This window comes from Gigantopelta aegis, chromosome 6, assembly GCF_016097555.1.
Source record: "Gigantopelta aegis isolate Gae_Host chromosome 6, Gae_host_genome, whole genome shotgun sequence".
Lineage (NCBI taxonomy): Eukaryota > Metazoa > Mollusca > Gastropoda > Neomphalida > Peltospiridae > Gigantopelta > Gigantopelta aegis.
The window spans coordinates 6203579-6221411 of record NC_054704.1 but is presented as its reverse complement, the minus strand read 5'-3'; the positions used below and the strand labels follow the sequence as shown (position 1 = coordinate 6221411).

Below are 17833 nucleotides of genomic sequence, written 5' to 3'. Positions count from 1 at the left end.
AAGTTTATTTTACTAATTAATTGCACTTTTTACACATTTATTAGAAATATTATCTCCTACTTTTAACCCATAGACGAAACTATTTTTATCCAATAATTTGCAAGACCCCTCTCGCTTCTTCAATCTGATTGGTTTTTGGCAAAGGCGCGCCAGAATATGATATAGTTTCCCGGAAATTTTTGTCATTCGTTCTTGTGCTGTCTTATTAGAGTAGGTTGTAATTTTCAGCATTTTAGTTGTGTTAAATTTATTATTTATTCATTGTCTTTAAATAATATTTTTGCAAAAATGTATACCGTAATTACTCCAAAAGCATCTTTATCCACAAAGGAAGCAGATTTGTCGAAGCAAATGAAGAAAAGCAAGATTAACGATGAGAATGATTGCTGCGAGGTATAAAATCTTTTGTCCAAAAATTATGGCGCCATGTCAGAGGGCGGAAGAATAATATTTTTTTTTTACCATGAACATTTTAACTGCATCAAGAATGTTCACTGATACTTTTTAGGAATGCTATTTTTAGCTTTTTATTCGTTTCATCATTTTTCTTGTGAAAGTGTTTTTACATAGAAAAGAATGGATTTAATGACAAATGACGTTGCTTATTGGAGTAGGCCTATAATATTGAGATTTAAGATATTAAAAAGTATTTTTGAGCTTTTATCTTTAAATGGATATTAATCCCTGCTCTTTTTTATAATAGAATCATTAATAATCTTGAACTTAAAGGCATACTGTCAGGGATTTAAGGACCTTATTTCTCTAAAAATGGATAAATAAAAATTACATTAGTTGTTGGAAACCAAATCTAGCTATGCATCGTCTTAACTGAACCATGGACGGTAAGTGTTACTATGATCATGGAGTGAAATTCATGTCATCCCTCGGCAATTTTAGTTTTTGAATTATGGACCATTGCCATAATTCAATTATTTTTACAAAATGTCATTAAACACTAAGGCTTATTTTTTACTATTAGAGCCATTTTTAATAACTGAAATTATACGTTACTTAGATAATCTAAGTAGTTAGATTTTATTGTTTAGATTATCAATTTCCATACATTCAAAGTGTTTTTGGTCATCCCGGTGTTTTCAGTATCACAAAATGCATTTCTCATATTTTTAAAAATGCACGTGTCTGAGAAGTAAGTTATGGAGTCTAGTTTTAGTCCATTTTTAGACTATTTCACCATTTCAAAGTCACAGAAGGAAGGAGTGGTCGGAATTTAGCCAAAGAGAATGGGTGCGCGTTTTGAATGAAGGAAATTTGGCCCATTTTTGAACGCTTGATCGAAAGATAAAGTTAGGAGCTACGTATGGGTTTTGATATTAATCAGTCGAGAGTAGCTCGATACTTAGACCTATTGATGCTGGGGTGTCTCCTTAGACCTGACCGCTTCTGGTCGTGGCATGACAACCCTGTGGCATTTCCTTTTGTTATCCTGCTATTGGTCCTCCAGTACCAAGTGTCACACCAGCAGCAAGTATTTGGGATTGGTGGGAGAGAGCCTGTATTCTTTTGTCCAGCTCTCTCTTAGTGCAGTGAATTGTGTACTCTGAGCCGGTTTTCTTTTGTCAGACCTTGTTACGTATGTGCTGGGCCATCAAATGGGTGCGGATGCATTATTATTATTATTAGCCAATGAATCCTGTGTACTTCTGCGGTAGTGCGTGCTATTTTGTATGTTAACCCTAGTTTGTTGTTTAGGTTGTTCCTGTTTTTGTGGTGGCTATGCTACTTTCACTTTATGGATAGTACTTCTATACTACAGGACCAGCGTTGTGGTTAGGCCATCGGTCTACAGGCTGGTAGGTACTGGGTTCGGATCCCAGTCGAGGCATGGGGTTTTTAATCCAGATACCCTGAGAGTGCTCCGCAAGGCTCAATGGGTAGGTGTAAACCACTTGCACCGACCAGTGATCCATAACTGGTTCAACAAATGCCATGGTTTGTGCTATCCTGCCTGTGGGAAGTGCGAATAAAAGATCCCTTGCTGCTAATCGGAAAGAGTAGCCCATGTAGTGGCGGCAGCGGGTTTCCTCTCAAAATCTGTGTGGTCCTAAACCATATGTCTGACGCCATATAACCGTAAATAAAATGTGTTGAGTGCGTCGTTAAATAAAACATTTTTTTTTTTTTTTCTATACTACAGTGACGTTATGCGATGTCAGTATTTTTCAGCTTTTGCGACATTTGTGGATTTTTTCAACCTTTGTAAAAAATTATAGACAATCCAATATTATGTCTACACATATTCCTTTAGATGTAAAATAGCAGCAGATAATTTAGGCGCCATAGCGGTCCGTGCACATTTCTTTGAAACGTTTGGCTCGTCTTTATTCTGAGCCTTCGGTCGCAAGTCACAACCGTTGCAATATACCGTTGTGTACTGGTTTGCTGTGCATCAAGTATCTAAAAAAATCAGTCTAAAACATTGGCCAGAATACTAGTAGTATGTCTGCATGAAGAACCTTCCTGTAATCGTGAAGACTGCAAGTTTTTATTTCTGAATGTCTACAGGTCACGACGTAACTGATTTGCGGTTTGCGTAATTGACACGCGAACAGAACGGCGGTTCGCGTGAAATATTGTGCCCTGCATACAGTAAATAGTGGCAATCAATATACAAAATTATTTTAGGTGCGCTGTTAAGTGTGACATGCATTATTTTTCACACTCGCCAGATTGAAATTACGAGCGCGATCGCACCCGCGCACCTTAAAAGGCAAGGTCTGCTTACTTTTAGTAGCGTGCCACATGCATACCTGTACAGTCAAACTTTGAAAAACTATCTTGAAGGGGACAAGGAATTAGTTCGATCTTCATGGAGTTAGTTTTCAAAATTAACATTAAAATTAAAAGGGAAAGGAAGTCAGACTACACTTATGAACCAAACAACATAAAATTAGAAGAAAACATTGGTTTATTGGTTCATTTTTGCAACATATGTCTCTGCAATGCAGCATTTACATGTACCAATTACTTCATAAATTAATAATGCTCGGTTTTCACTCACCGTAGCGTTTTGAAATGTGTGATTTTTCACTCACCTTTGTTTTTCACAAGCCAAGGACTGGTTAATATCTACATGTGTGATTTTTTTATATTTTTTTTAGAATATTATGCCTCTGGTGGTGAAGAAAACCAAAGTTCTTGGTGAAAGTCAGCGTCAAGTAAGTTTTTGCTGTGACAACATGTAGGTCAGAGTTGAAAGGTGGACAGGTTCACAATAATTTTTACTTGAGTTTCAGTTTACTATGAAAGAAATACTTGTATTTTTAGTGAATAGAGAAGTAAAAAAACTTTGCTTTCTTTGAGATCTCACGGCATCCAGTTTTATGTTTGATTCAGTACAATATATATATATATATATATATATAAATTTCAGTTACTTGCCTAGTTTGTTGGACATTTCTTTGCTTCTGTAGGTTTAATGTGCTTATAATTTATAAACTACTTTTTTGTTTCATTTTCAGAATATTTTACCAACCAGTGAATCTTCAGTAAGTAATGGAAATTTTGATATTATAATTTTGCTTTTACTTAATATATTTGCAATAGTCCTCTGCAATGATTTGAAAAAATTTCTCTGCTGATTTTTATGAGCCTGATTTCTGCATCTGATTACTTTTTCTTGTTAAAATGAAGTCTACAGAAAAATGTGCCTTGGTGGTTGTCTAGTGAACAAGTAAAACATTTCAGTGCAGTTTAATTTTGAGCAATCACAAATATCATCCTGGTACTTTAAAACAATCAATTTATTTGGACAAGTGAAAATATTGGTGGACAAATAGATTTTTAGATGTATTTGTCCGGTGGGCTAGTAAATGTTGTAGCTTCTATCACTGTAATGTACATAATGAATAACAACTTTTCATGTATTAAGATTCGATCACTTGGGGTGGTGGTGGCGGTAAAGTAAGTGGTTGATTGGCTTCTTAGTCCCCTGCAGGTCCAACCAGAGGAGACTAGGTTTTGTCTCAGTCAGAGGTCTCTGACAAACTCCCATTCCTATCGTTTTTCACTTTTTGCAATGTCTCTAGATATCAACCTAGAAATTTGTATATAGCTTTATAGATTATGGTTTACCAATTTTTGACAGGCTGTTTAAACTTAGAAAATACAATATAGTTGAGCCTTGTAAGGCACATGTATTTTTTTTAGGAGTACTCTTAAAATACTTGTGTTAATGTACAATTTACCCTCAAAACCTTTATCACCTGCTTTAAGATTTTACAATACATTCTGTTAGTAATGAAATTTTCAGCTTATTTGATCTATTGTTTTTAAAAAATGTTTTTAAAGGCTACTTTGAGCAGGAATGGCTTACGTCATGTTGCTATTTAACAGATTAAGACCATGAAGAAGTCAAAGAAGGTTGTCAAGAAGGTTGAGGAAGAGCCCCTGTTGAAGGATAACCCAAACCGGTTTGTGATGTTCCCGATCCAGTACCATGACATCTGGCAGATGTACAAGAAAGCCGAAGCGTCGTTCTGGACCGCGGAGGAGGTGGACCTCTCTAAAGACCTGGGCCATTGGGAGCAACTGAAGGAGGATGAGAAACACTTCGTATCTCACGTGCTCGCTTTCTTCGCAGCCAGTGACGGGATCGTCAATGAGAATCTGGTCAGTGATCTTCATACTGGTAAAATGGCAGCAATTAGAATTTATTATTAAATATGTTTTGTTTTAATATTTAATTTTTTTTTTTTTTAATTGATTTATGGAGGAGTGTTTTTAAATTGTGCACTAGTGGTCAAAATACTTTCCTCCGACTGGTGTTTGCCAGTCAACTACCACAGGGCCAATTGGACTGGTAGTTTGCATTTACACTTTATAATCATGTTTGGTTCAACAAGTTTTGATTCCGTCCAGAAGATATTAGTGTTTTCCCTAGCTTGTTTTAGCATGGTGCAGCACCATGCCTCAAGAGACTAGCACCATCTTGCCTTAATCACGGCCATGCTGCCGAGATTAAACCAGCCCTTTTCAGTAATTCTAAAATTGCCTTTATAAAACACCAACAAAATTATTATTATTAATTAATTAAATATGCCTTTTATATCTTTTGCCATTCATTTATTAAAGAAAGTACATAAATTACATTGATGTTTATTCCAATAAATTTTTTGTGTATTTTTAATGAAATGCAAGTGCCCGAAAATGGTGAAAATGCCTTGCTTAATTTCTAAGGTAATCACTAGATATTTTTACGGTTGGCGTGAGTTTCAGGCAAATTTAACCCTTGCACTATAGTTTTGATATTTTCTTAGCAGATCATAACTTGTACTCCTTAACCTTCTGACTACTGCAGGCGAGATATCTCGCCCGACGTCACGTCAGTCGATATACTGTACACTGTATACAGTGCATTCCACAATTCATATTTCCCGCCGTTTTGCACACGACACTCACCGGAAATGGAAATATAATTAAAGAAAAAAGATTTTTTCTCTCAAAATGGTGGCTTTTGTTTTGATTTTTTCAATTGAAAATACCTTGAAATTTTGAGTTCAAAAAGTGGTTTTGGCAAGTATTTTCGCTTGACAACAATGGTGGCACGTCGCGGTAATTTTCAGGGATCGATAGCTGATTGTGACAGCTAATTTGATAATAAATTTGATCGTTTTACCAACAACGAAAATTACCAAATATTGCAATATGAATCTTAGTTCGGGTTTAAAAAAAAATTCTGGTCAGAAAACACTGTTATCGGGAATAATGGAAATAAATACTGGACAGCTGGCCACAAATGCCCGTAAGTAAACGCAACTTTTTCGATTTTTTGCCTAATTTTAATCACCATTAGCCGATCTAAAATAATTACATAAAAAGACACGAAAATAATACTTACCGATTAATATATGAACTTTATTTCATGTTTTTATAAAACATTTAAGTGAATATATGTGAGTAAAAATTATAAACTTGTACCCACTCAACGTGGTTTTTGTTAAAAATTAATCCAGTAGTCTAAAGGTTAACTATCTTGAGTTATGTTTCTAGTGAGAATTTTAACATCCAATTTGTTTATTTCTTTTTTATTTCATTGTAAGTCAAATTTTTTATTTTTACTATTTTGGACAGGTGGAACGATTTATGCAGGAAATCCAGGTAACTGAAGCAAGATGTTTCTATGGTTTCCAAATCGCCATGGAAAACATCCACAGTGAAATGTACAGTCTTCTCATCGATACCTACATCAGAGATCCAAAAGAAAGGTATTCTGTCATTTTATCTAAAATAGAAAACCTAGAAGCCTTGTTAAAATGAAAGTAATAATTAGCATTTTCTGACAATACAGATTTTTTTTGGTCGAGATATTGCTGAACATTCATTCTTAACTGAACAATAGTGTTGTACTCCATGGTTAAATGTGTTTACAGTACGACTTGTTTGCAATATCACACCAACACAAAACAATGGACTAACAAATGTTTTGTGAGCTATGAGACTAAACATGTAAATCTTTATATCGATTGTGCTTTTTGAGTAGATTCAAATTTTTATGGTAGCTTTGGCTTGTCGCAGCTGCTAATAATTTGGGGCCTGTGGGGTACATTTTGTTCAGTATTGCATTGTGATGCTACACAATTTTAAAACAGTTGCTAATCAAGATTTTGAAATGTTCCCTGGCCTGATGGTGTCTTATTGACTATTCAACTGAAACATTCCTGGTGTAATTCACAAGAACTGTGATTCTATACTTTGTTAATTCTAACTATAGGCCTACTTGAATCTGGAATGCCTGTTTTTAAATCAAAGCTTGTGTGGTTTAGAGATTTCCTGTTCAATGCAATCGAGACCCTGCCGTGTGTGAAGGCGAAGGCCGAGTGGGCGATGCGGTGGATGGATGATGACTCTGCAACGTACGGGGAGCGAGTCGTCGCGTTCGCAGCAGTCGAGGGAATCTTCTTCTCCGGGTCGTTTGCCGCGATCTTCTGGTTGAAGAAGCGTGGAATAATGCCTGGTCTGACCTTCAGCAATGAACTCATCAGCAGAGACGAGGTATTTATTTGTCCCCTTCCAGTTCAACTGCAGGGGTTATAGGTTTTTATCGGTTCAACTGTAGGGGTTATAGGTTTTTATCGGTTCAACTGTAGGGGTTATAGGTTTTTATCGGTTCAACTGCAGGGGTTATAGGTTTTTATCGGTCTCTCTATTCCTGGTCAGTATCCCACATTTGTTTTTCACACTGCCACAAGATAATTGAGCTGAATTTTCTTGTATAGCTTTATCAGTTTGGCTTTCATGGGTATGTCTGAACAGTCATCTTGTGGCCATTTCCACAACATAAATTTAAAGAAATAAACCTATATTATTAGTCTCCTGCTGGTCCACCCAGAGGAGACTAGCTTTTGTTTTGTTTTGTTTATCCCACATGGTTTTTGAGACCTTTTCACACAGCTTTATTATGAGCTGAAATTTTGTGTATTCCTTTATGTATAAATCAAATTGGGCCCTGTAGGGAATATGTTGTTTTAGCAGTACAGTAGAACTTGTTGAAGATCGATGTTAATCTCCATATGGATTTCACAATGGTCTGATGCAACCTGTTATTCTGTGTTCAGGGTCTTCACTGTGACTTTGCGTGTCTCATGTTCAGCCACCTGGTGAACAAGCCGACATCTGAGAGGATTAAGGAGATAATCCGCGATGCGGTGGTCATCGAACAGGAGTTCCTGACGGCTGCACTGCCTGTCAGTCTGATTGGAATGAACTGTAACCTCATGAAGCAGTACATCGAATTCGTTGCTGACCGCCTGCTTGTTGAGCTCCACTGTGATAAGGTACGTCGTCAATGCCACTAGCCTGTTAGGCCGTTTGTGGAACTTTTTGCAATGTATTTGATGTATATGTCATACAGATATAAGACATGTGGTCAAAGTTGTAGAACTTTGTGCAATATATTTGATGTACATGTCATACAGATATGCATAAAAATTAACATTTTCCCCATGGCAATCCGGATTACACGGCCAAATTAACAAAGCCCATTTTAGACTTACTACGCTTAAATGCCTGCATAAGGGAAAACAGTAAATTTGTAGGGCAACCTCTTCCAGCTTTAAACAGTTGATTGACAATTATGATGTGAAATTTAATTTAATTAGTCAGTTTTTGTCCAATTTTTTAAAATTTAAAATCAGACCCAATACCCTCCTTCCCCTATTTTAGAATTAGCATGTTTAATTAATGATCCTCTACTTTGGTGTAGTATATTTTGGACCATGACTCTTTTCTTTTGTAAAGGACCTAATTGCATTTATAACAATTATACTTTTATTAACGAGTGCTGATAAATTATGAAATCACAAGACAAGAGGGTATTCTTTTTATCATTCTTTTCATTTGCGACAGTTGTAAATGTGGGTTGAATGTCAGTGGTAGACTCATTAACTAGCAGAACGGTAGTAGTGTGACGTCACTAATGGTAGGTTTAGCACTGAAACAAACAGTGATGTAACAAAACATTGTCTTGTGATTAAAATTTGACCAACAAGATTATAAGAAGTGATATTTCTGCAAGAGATGGCACAAATTATAGTGCCAGCGATATCTCCTACAAAAGCCTTTAATGGATGATATATATATATATATATATATATATATATATATATATATATATCCAGATTTTTTATTTTTTTTAAATTCATACATGAGTGCAGAGATTGGGATATACTGTTGGTCACGTACCAGTCAGAATTTATATTAGTCCATCAGCCTTTGGGACTAATGTCCAATCTTGCATCACCACACCTTTTTTTTTTTCTTTATATATTAATTTTATGTATTTCAGGTTTATAATTCCGAAAATCCATTTGATTTTATGGAGCAGATCTCACTAGAAGGGAAAACAAACTTTTTTGAAAAGCGTGTTGGTGAATATCAACGTATGGGGGTTATGGCCGGCCAATCGGAGGACAAACGCACCTTCACATTAGACGCAGACTTCTGATGCAATCTGACACTTTCACACTGGGTGCAGACTTCAGATGACAGCAGTGCTGTGAACCAGTACTGTGACTTAGTGCAATCCATGCTCGACAACAGAATTTTCAAATGGTGCACTTTATTTTGTCATGAACCAACTAGCAATTTAAAAGAATTTATTTACATTAAGTGCTACCAGACATTTCAGTATAAAATACTGTCAGTTTTAACAAGATGCATTTATTTGCTTCAATGGACATTTTACACAGAAGTCTTATTTTAAATTGATAATGTACTTTATTTTAGTCAGCCTACTTGATGGTTCACCAGTGTGTTCCAATCTTACAGTTTTAGTCTTAATTTGTTAATCACAACATGCTTTTATGTATTTGTATCTTAGGTTTAATTTACGATTATATGCAAATGTTTTTTTATTTTATAGCATTCAATTTTTAGTTCGTCCTGATTGGGGACTTTTTATTATTGTACATTTGTTAATAAATATTTATTACAAAAGCTGGATTTTTGTGATTAAGTGGATTTAAAACATTTAAACTGGACGTTCTCTTGAAATGTGATGTTTTTCAGTCCTTTGCCTAGGTAAAAACAACTAGATACCAGTACATGGCTACTCTCTTGGGAGGTTCAATATAGTTTAATCTGATAAAAACAATTTGTGGAATTTTAATCATCTGTAGTGTTTCCATGTTTCTGCCATTTTTCATAGGTTGGTTTGCCAGACCCTGCTTCAAAATGGCCACCATTTTAGACCTTTATGCAACCGCAACCTCTGGAATAGGTTAACAAAAACAATGTTTGGCACACAATTTAAAGCATCAAATCCCCAAGGGTTGAAATGTGCTGGGGGTGGTGGTGAAGGAGGCAGTCCTTTGTTTTTTACACCCTTATTGGCTGATGCCACATACATCACTGGGCTACCTTGCTAATTGCAAATTTTGAAAGCAGTTGGTGAATTTTTGTTTTAGTTTCGCAAAATAATTTCTTGTAACTGACATATTTTAAAAAATAACTTTTTGAAGTTTAATGGACAATTTGGCAAATTGTTTTGCTTGCATGCCCAGAACTAGCCCTGAATCATATTGGTCCCCTGCCCACCTGTGTGGTCATCCATTTTGGCAGAAGCACAAAGTGTTATATTTGTCAATTTGTTGGGTTTAAGGCGTTTCTGCAATTTTCATTTAATTGTAAGAACCATTTATTAATTATGAGGTAACATGAAACCATTTTTATCAGTTTAGAGTAAAGTTACTTATTAAATTTTTAAAATAATTCTTTCCACTAAAACCACCTAAGTAATCTATATCTATACATACACACACATGTATACATACATACATACATACATATATAATCCATGTTACATATTACGACAATTAACAGTATTAAAAACAAAAATATTCTATCACTTATGAATGAGTATATATTTATGTACTTAAGAATGGGAAATCCCCCCCCAAAAAAGTAATTTTTCAATATAGGTACTTTGTTATATTTACCTATTTCATGATATTGTGTAATTAGTTATTTTTATTATTTATTTATTTTTTGCAATTTATGTGATATTTTATAAATTAAATTAATAATTTATACATGGACCGTTTTGCAACATACATGGTGACATGCAACCTTTAAAAACTAATAAAAGACTGGTTACCGTTTCGCATTTTACGCTTGCATTGTACTACTATTAACATTAGAGTAACAAATCTTTGGGTACCAATGCAAATAAGAACATGGCGGCAAGCAATAAAGTTTTTTAGTTTTTTTTCAGTGTTTACACTTTATAACTTGAATAAAGTTACAAGTCATCAATGGGTCAAAGATTACTGGTTGCCAACTATTTGTTAGTGAAATATCGCATGTGATAGCAAATCGAAAGAAATGACTTGTAGATGTTTCTTTTGTTTTTCGTACGAGCCAACTCCAAGCGTTGTAGATTTTTTTATTTTTTTTATCACTTGCCATCGGGATCTCACAAAATAACTTTACTGGCCCGAATCCAAAAACCACTGGCCTCGGGCATCGGGCCACCGTATTCTAGAAGCCCTGGGTTGGACTAGTTTGATATGCGATTACTAGGATCAATCTCGGTCTGGGCCCATTTCTCGTTTGAGCCAGTAAAACTTAACTCAAAAAGCTGTGGTGGCAGGGCTTCTAAGATTATGGTAGCCCCACTCCATGGCTAGTGATATTCAATGTTGGCCTAGTAAATAAATACTATTGCTATGCCTGATAGCTAGAGAAATATTTTTTTAATGTTTCAGTTTATTTTGTAAATATGAATATAATATTCTGTTCCCCATCCACACCCTCAATGTTAGTGTTTTTAGGTAGTACTAAACCAAATAACTTCCGGCTGGGTCAAAGTTCGAGGTGCACCGAACTTTTGATAGAGAAGTGAACACCACAAGTCCTGTGATTGGTTATAAATGTGAGTGTGTTGGTTGTAAAAATAATAGTTTCATCTGGGTAAAACAAATGTGCAATTTTATTTCATCTAGTACTGTGTCAAGTAGCCTTGTGCTTGAAACATGTATGGGGTACCTGTAAAAAAAAAAAAGTACTCGAATTTTGTGCGAAACTAGGGTAGTCATAGACGCTACCCGTTATCTCAGAAACGAGCATCTTGACCCCCATTTTTTTCTGATTCACTTTAAGTGTAAGGGGTGGTAGTATTTATATCCGTGGCATTTATGTTGGTTGATACGTTGCAGGTAGGAGTTTTAACCACATGTTACTATTGTTGTCTATGGGATTTGATTTGGTAGTATACACCCTATAAGCTGCTATCTCTAGGTGACAAATCTGATTTTTACCCACTATTTAGTAAATTGCTGATCCCATGGTTAATGGATTTTATAAAAATTCTAGAAGCCCTGGCTGTGGGATGATGCATATAAAAGATGCCTTGCTACTAATGGGGAAAATGTAGCGACAGTTACAATTAACAAATGTTTGTACCAAATGTTTGATAGCCATTATTAATATGCTGTCAAAAAAAAAACGCAATGGGGGAAATATTCCTGGAATTATTTCTTTAATACAAAGCGGCATAATTTCGTCATTTATGATCGTATCAGTCAAATTTGACACGAGTATGTGACAATGTTCTTTCTATGGACTGACTGCAGTGGAGGTATTTTTGTCACCAGTGTCGCACGAGGGCGCTGAAATCAGTACCTTGTGTGGCCACCAGCAGCAGCAATCACTGCGCGACATCTCCTTGGCATAGACTGAATGAGTCGGAATCCTAGCCCATTGTTCTTGCAGTGCATGTGACAGTTGCAGAAGGGTCCAAGGCTATGGGTCATGCTGGTGTACAAGTCTGTCCAGTTCGTTCCATAGATGTTCAATGGGGTTGAGATCTGGCAATCTTGACGGCCATAGCAGCACATTAATGTTCTCATTCTGTAGGAAATCCATTGTTACACATTCTGTATGTGGCCTGGCACTGTCCTACTGAAAAAGTTCTCTCCGTCGATTCCAAAATGGGAAGCATGTGACGGCGAAGAATTTTATCCTGATAGCGTAGAGCTGTCAGGTTGCCTTGTACAAACACAAGTTCACTTCTGCCGATGTATGAGATGCCTCCCTCCACCGAATATGTCAACTTGGGCGACACAGTTGTTGGCAAAATATTCATTGCGGCGTCTGTAAACACGTCCATCATGTCGTAGAAGGAAATATGTGACTCGCCGCCAGTTTCCCCAAGTTCCACCCCTGTACATTTGTGAACATGTAAATTTTGATGTTGACGTCGCCAACATACGTTCTCCTAGCCTATAAACCAGCTTCTCGGTCTGTTCCAAATGGTTTGTGCAGAGACACCTTTCTCAAACCAGGTATGCGTTCAGCACTGTTCGTTGCTATGGCAGTTCAGTGACACACAAGTGCAGAACCTGGATGTAGCGATCTTGTGCTGCAGTTATGCGGGGTCTTCCACTTCTGGGCCTGTCTTCAGCTGATTGAAACTGCTGGTACCTGTCCCAGAGATGTGAAATGGTGCTCTGATGGACGTTCATGTGGCATGCAACTGCTGACTGCGATTCACCTAACTGGAGGCGGCCTATTGCAATGTTTCGATTCGGCAGGCTTAGTCTTGGCATCTTGTAAGTTGTTTACGTTGAAATGGAAATTAGTTTCATGTGCATTCGCCAAAATCTGACCATTAAACTCCGATTTCCTGCAATTGTCGCACAATGTGCATTAAATTTGTTTTACTGTGCATTTAGCCATGCTGTTCCATTCCAGGAACATTAACAAACATGGTCATTCAGCAACATTGTACAAAAAAACAATATTTTGTAAAATCAAACACTTTTCTTCTTTCCCTATCACCTATCAGTGTGCTCTAGTAAAGCAAGTACTGTCATTTGACAGGGACACCATTAGTACATAACAAAGTGATATACCAAACAATATTACTTTATTCACAAACATTTCATATACATCTTCACAACATTAGAAAAAACAAGAGAAAATGATTGAGACACAAGCACCATACACACTGTTACATTTCATACACTGTTACAATTAATGCAATGCAAGTCTAAATCTACAACCATATAAATAAATTTTATTTAGTATATCACTTACGTACTTGTTTGGTTAAAGCAGGTTATTAAGTGTCCAAGCTCATTTTGTCAATACATGTATAATGGGGAAATAATGGCAACATGACTTACTGCTCTAGTGATCCCTACACTTTAGCCATTTAAACAGGTTAAAAACTTTGAATTACAGATAAAATACATTCTGCATAGCCCACACTGACCTAATTATTTCAGAACAAATTTGCTATGACAAAAATCCCCACATGAATATGTTGACCAAAATCATTAGGATATCCAGAAATACAAATATTCATTATTTAATGAGTAAAGTGAAAAAATATTTCGCCACCATGTTATTTAAATACAAAACCCATTACTTACAAATATGTACTCACTGACAATAAGTCTAGTAAATAATTTTACTAATGTATGTACTAGTAACATCATTTGATCACCATTTGAATACATAAATATACAAACAAAATGCAATGGACAGATCTAGTCAGGATTTAAATAAATTATAAATATAGCACTTTGTAAATATGTGTTGAAAGCCTACATGAGCACAACTGAAGTTCTACTGTCGGTGAAACACTGGATATGTTGTCAACTCTACAATGTGTTCAAAGGCACACAATGTTTGAACAAGAGTACCGGTGAGGTACACGATCAGGAGTTTGATGGAAAACTATATCTATATTAATGTTACGGTATGATTCAATTCTAATGATGTGAAATTTTTGCAATGGGATGGATAAACAGTTTTTGGACCAACCACCATCCCAAGTTGTTCCTACATTGGTGGTTCTGTATGCAAGATATGGTCCAGACAAGGATTTACTATGTGCAGTAGAGCGTGAAAAGTAGGTCACAGTGACCTAGTAATAGTAAGTGACACCCCGCCATCCCAAGTTGTTGCTACATGCGAGGTTTGATGGTCCTGTATGCAAGATAATGGTCTGGACAAGGATTTACTAGCAGTAGAGCATGAAAAGTAGGTCACAGTGACCTAGTAATAGTACGTGACACACCGCCATCCCAAGTTGTTGCTACATGTGAGGTTTGATGGTCCTGTATGCAAGATAATGGTCTGGACAAAAAAAGTTAACAGATGTACGGATGAACAACGTCATACCATAATATGACCCATAGATTGGTGTATAAAAATGAGATGACATTTCAAGTACAACATATAGAATTTGTTTCACAATGAAAAAATATTTCTTCACTGTCTTTAAAAAAAAATAACGAGGAAAAAAGTATAAATTGACTATAAAAGCCAAATTCATGAAAAGTATTCTGTAAAATATGAGCTACAAATGATTTAACAGAAGCTTCTTTTGCCTGTTTCCCACATTTGACTACGTTGTGATGAAGCAAACAGCCATTCACATGCATCAAGTATAAAAAACATGAGCATTTCCATGACAACTGGAAGATGGTGCTGGATATTCTCCTTGTGAGACAAGTTCTAACCCAACTGTCTGTACTTACAAAGATGAAACCATGGGAATGATTCAATCACTGTATGAGAAAAACAAAACTTATTACAGAACAAAAACAGCCCAATTTGTGCTCATGTACGACTTTCCACTCAAATTTGGTTTTGATGCATAAACCATTAGTAGCATCTTAGGTACATAATAAATTATAAGTCTTGCTAAGACACTATTAAATGAACACAAACTATATACAGAAAACAGTGATGATAAAAACGATAACTAAAAAAACATTTCTCTTAAATTTTTTAATTAAAAAACAATTACTAATTACTTTGGTGGTTTTGAAATCAAATAGTCAAAATGTCACTGGCTTAGTCTTTTTTTTTTCAAATGAATATATATTTAAATATAGAGTTCTTGAATCATATTATTGTATTGATACCAATTGTTAACTACAAATTGACTTTCTCAGTGTTTTAGATGAACTTGTTAACAATTTAGTGAAAAATGTTTTATAATTCAACTAAATTATTTTAAAATAGTGACAAAGTTAATGTACAAAAGTATACATGGATAATACTGACATTTAATTATATTATCATACAGAACATAAGAAACTTCCTAGTAGCTCTGAAAATACTAGTAAAACCAACCTTTCCTTTTTTGCATTATTAATATAAGTAACTGAAATCATGATGTGCTGCCATAATTACAGCATGCTAAGTCTTAAATATGTTTGTAATGCTATTTTCAGTTGCTTAGACAAACACAAGTTTGAACAGCAACTGGAGACAATTTTACAAATAAAATATATATCCAGAGAATATTTTTACATTTTTTATTTACATAATTACATTTTAAGCCAAAATATTTGTAACACTATGCATATTTAAAAAACAAGCAGCCTGACACCTAAGTTTAATGTAAAATATGGGTATGACAATTATTTTTATAGTAATGTCTGTAGCCATGGAAACAACTGTTATCATTACTGTAATCAAAATACGAAACTTAACAATAAATGTACATTGTAATAATGTTATTAACAGTCCTTATTGACGTAAAGAAATAGTAACAATAAAATAAACAAAATTTAACATAAATAAAACTAAATATAGAACAACTTTTAAAAATACATAACATTTTAAAATACACTGAGGTTCTGCTCCTCCAGGAAAATATCAGGGAAAAATAAATGTCTTTTTCAAAGAGAAAAGCCAGTATTATAGTGCCCCATCCTTTATTTTGTTTACTGCCTAGTTATTATAGGCTAGGTGCAGCCCTGAAATCAAGCAATCAGTTAAAATCAAACTGAAAAGCAGTTAAAGGTTGTTTTGTTTATTGGCTATTGGATGTCAAATATTTGATAATTCTGACAATAAGTCTTAAAGAGGAAACCCCCTATTGGCAACTAGATATTTTATATACACTTCCCACTGACAGGACAGCACATACCACAGCTTTAATACACATGTCGTGAGGCACTGGTTGAGACAGAAAAAACAAAAAACAAAGAGTCCACTGAGAGGGTTTGATCTTATCACCAAAGCTCCTCAGGTGACCGCTTTACCCACGGAGCTAGAACCTGCTCCAAATTGAAAAGCAAGTCATTTCTTTCTAAATTAATTCATATATTTAGGCTGCTTCCCTGTTCAAATTTTTAATGAGATACTTGTGTGCATGATAGGACATTTTCTTGTTTTAAAATTCGGGTAAGAAAAAGTTAGTTCTGACAGCACTGTATATTAAAGTCTATATTTAGCAATTTAATTTTTTCTTTCTGGCGAGTGATTTTTCATTTCATTTCAACTTATTTTCGTGTTTATATCCAATTATATCCAAGCACGCTGTTCTGGGCACATACCTCAGCTATCTGGGCTGTCTGTCCAGGACAGTGGGTTAGTGATTAGTGAAAGAGAAGACGGTTTAGTGGTCTTACATCTACCCATTGAGCCCTTAAGAACTCGCTCTGGGTTGGAGCTGGTACCCGGCTGCAAACCCTGTACCTACCAACCTGTAGTCCGATGGCCTAACCACACCACCACTGAGGCCGGTACCGGGCTGCAAACCCTGTACCTACCAACCTGTAGTCGGATGGCCTAACCACAACACCGGGCTGCAAACCCTGTACCTACCAACCTGTAGTCTGATGGCCTAACCACAACACCACCGAGGCCGGTGAGTGATTTTTGAAGATGTTTCAGCTCATAATACAAACAATCTGCACTGAATGTATCGTTGAGAAAACCCTTAGTCAATACAACATCTTAATTAAACTGTTTTCATTCTTGAAATATTCTGAACTCCATTGAAAATGTACAATCCAATGTTCAGTTGTTGTCATCACGTGTGAGATGGCTATAAAATACACAATAATCCAAAGCCATTGTATACAATTTTTGCCTTATTTATTGCCTACCAGAATATGCTGTTATTCAAAATCAGTTAAATGTATTACATAGACACAAGCTTTTGTGTCATACTGATTTTACAAAACGAGTGTCAGGTATTTGTATTGGCCAAGCGAGAGTGAGGGTAATACATAAATCCTGACATGAGTTTTGTAAAATCAGTACAATACACACACAAATGCAATACTTTCTTTATTATTATTATTTTTTTTTTTTAAGAATAACGAGGGCGGTCTCAAAACGTTTCAACCACAACTAGGAGGCGACAAAATGACATCACATTTAAAAAGTCCGAGCAAGATTGGGGAAGCAACGTCATGTTATGTCACTTCCTAAAATTACCTCATTACACTGAGTGCTTCGTATGATTTTAATTAACTCAGTTATGTTGAACCATGTGGATAATAATATTTCTTCTTATGACCTTTTTACAACTACAAATGTGACATGAGTGTTTCCAGTGGAGGTC

General features: G+C 35.5%; 1 protein-coding gene across 1 annotated transcript; it reads left to right on the top strand.

Moving 5' to 3' along the window:
- The first annotated feature begins 177 nt into the window (after positions 1–177).
- LOC121375403 (ribonucleoside-diphosphate reductase small chain-like) lies at positions 178–9453 on the top strand. Its single transcript, XM_041502838.1, has 8 exons — positions 178–393; positions 3120–3176; positions 3480–3506; positions 4354–4629; positions 6091–6224; positions 6783–7011; positions 7575–7793; positions 8804–9453. Exons 1-8 carry the CDS (start codon positions 289–291, stop codon positions 8960–8962), a joined length of 1206 nt encoding a protein of 401 aa, XP_041358772.1. The 5' UTR covers positions 178–288; the 3' UTR covers positions 8963–9453.
- Positions 9454–17833: the final 8380 nt, after the last annotated feature.

What these genes read in the sequence shown, in the direction of transcription:
- LOC121375403 (XM_041502838.1), top strand. Translation starts at nt 289, where the DNA reads ATGTATACCGTAATTACTCCAAAAGCATCTTTATCCACAAAGGAAGCA. An exon ending in GGATCGTCAATGAGAATCTG is followed by an intron (nt 4,630 to 6,090) that starts GTCAGTGATCTT and finishes TATTTTGGACAG; the next exon opens with GTGGAACGATTTATGCAGGA. An exon ending in ATCAGAGATCCAAAAGAAAG is followed by an intron (nt 6,225 to 6,782) that starts GTATTCTGTCAT and finishes TGTGTGGTTTAG; the next exon opens with AGATTTCCTGTTCAATGCAA.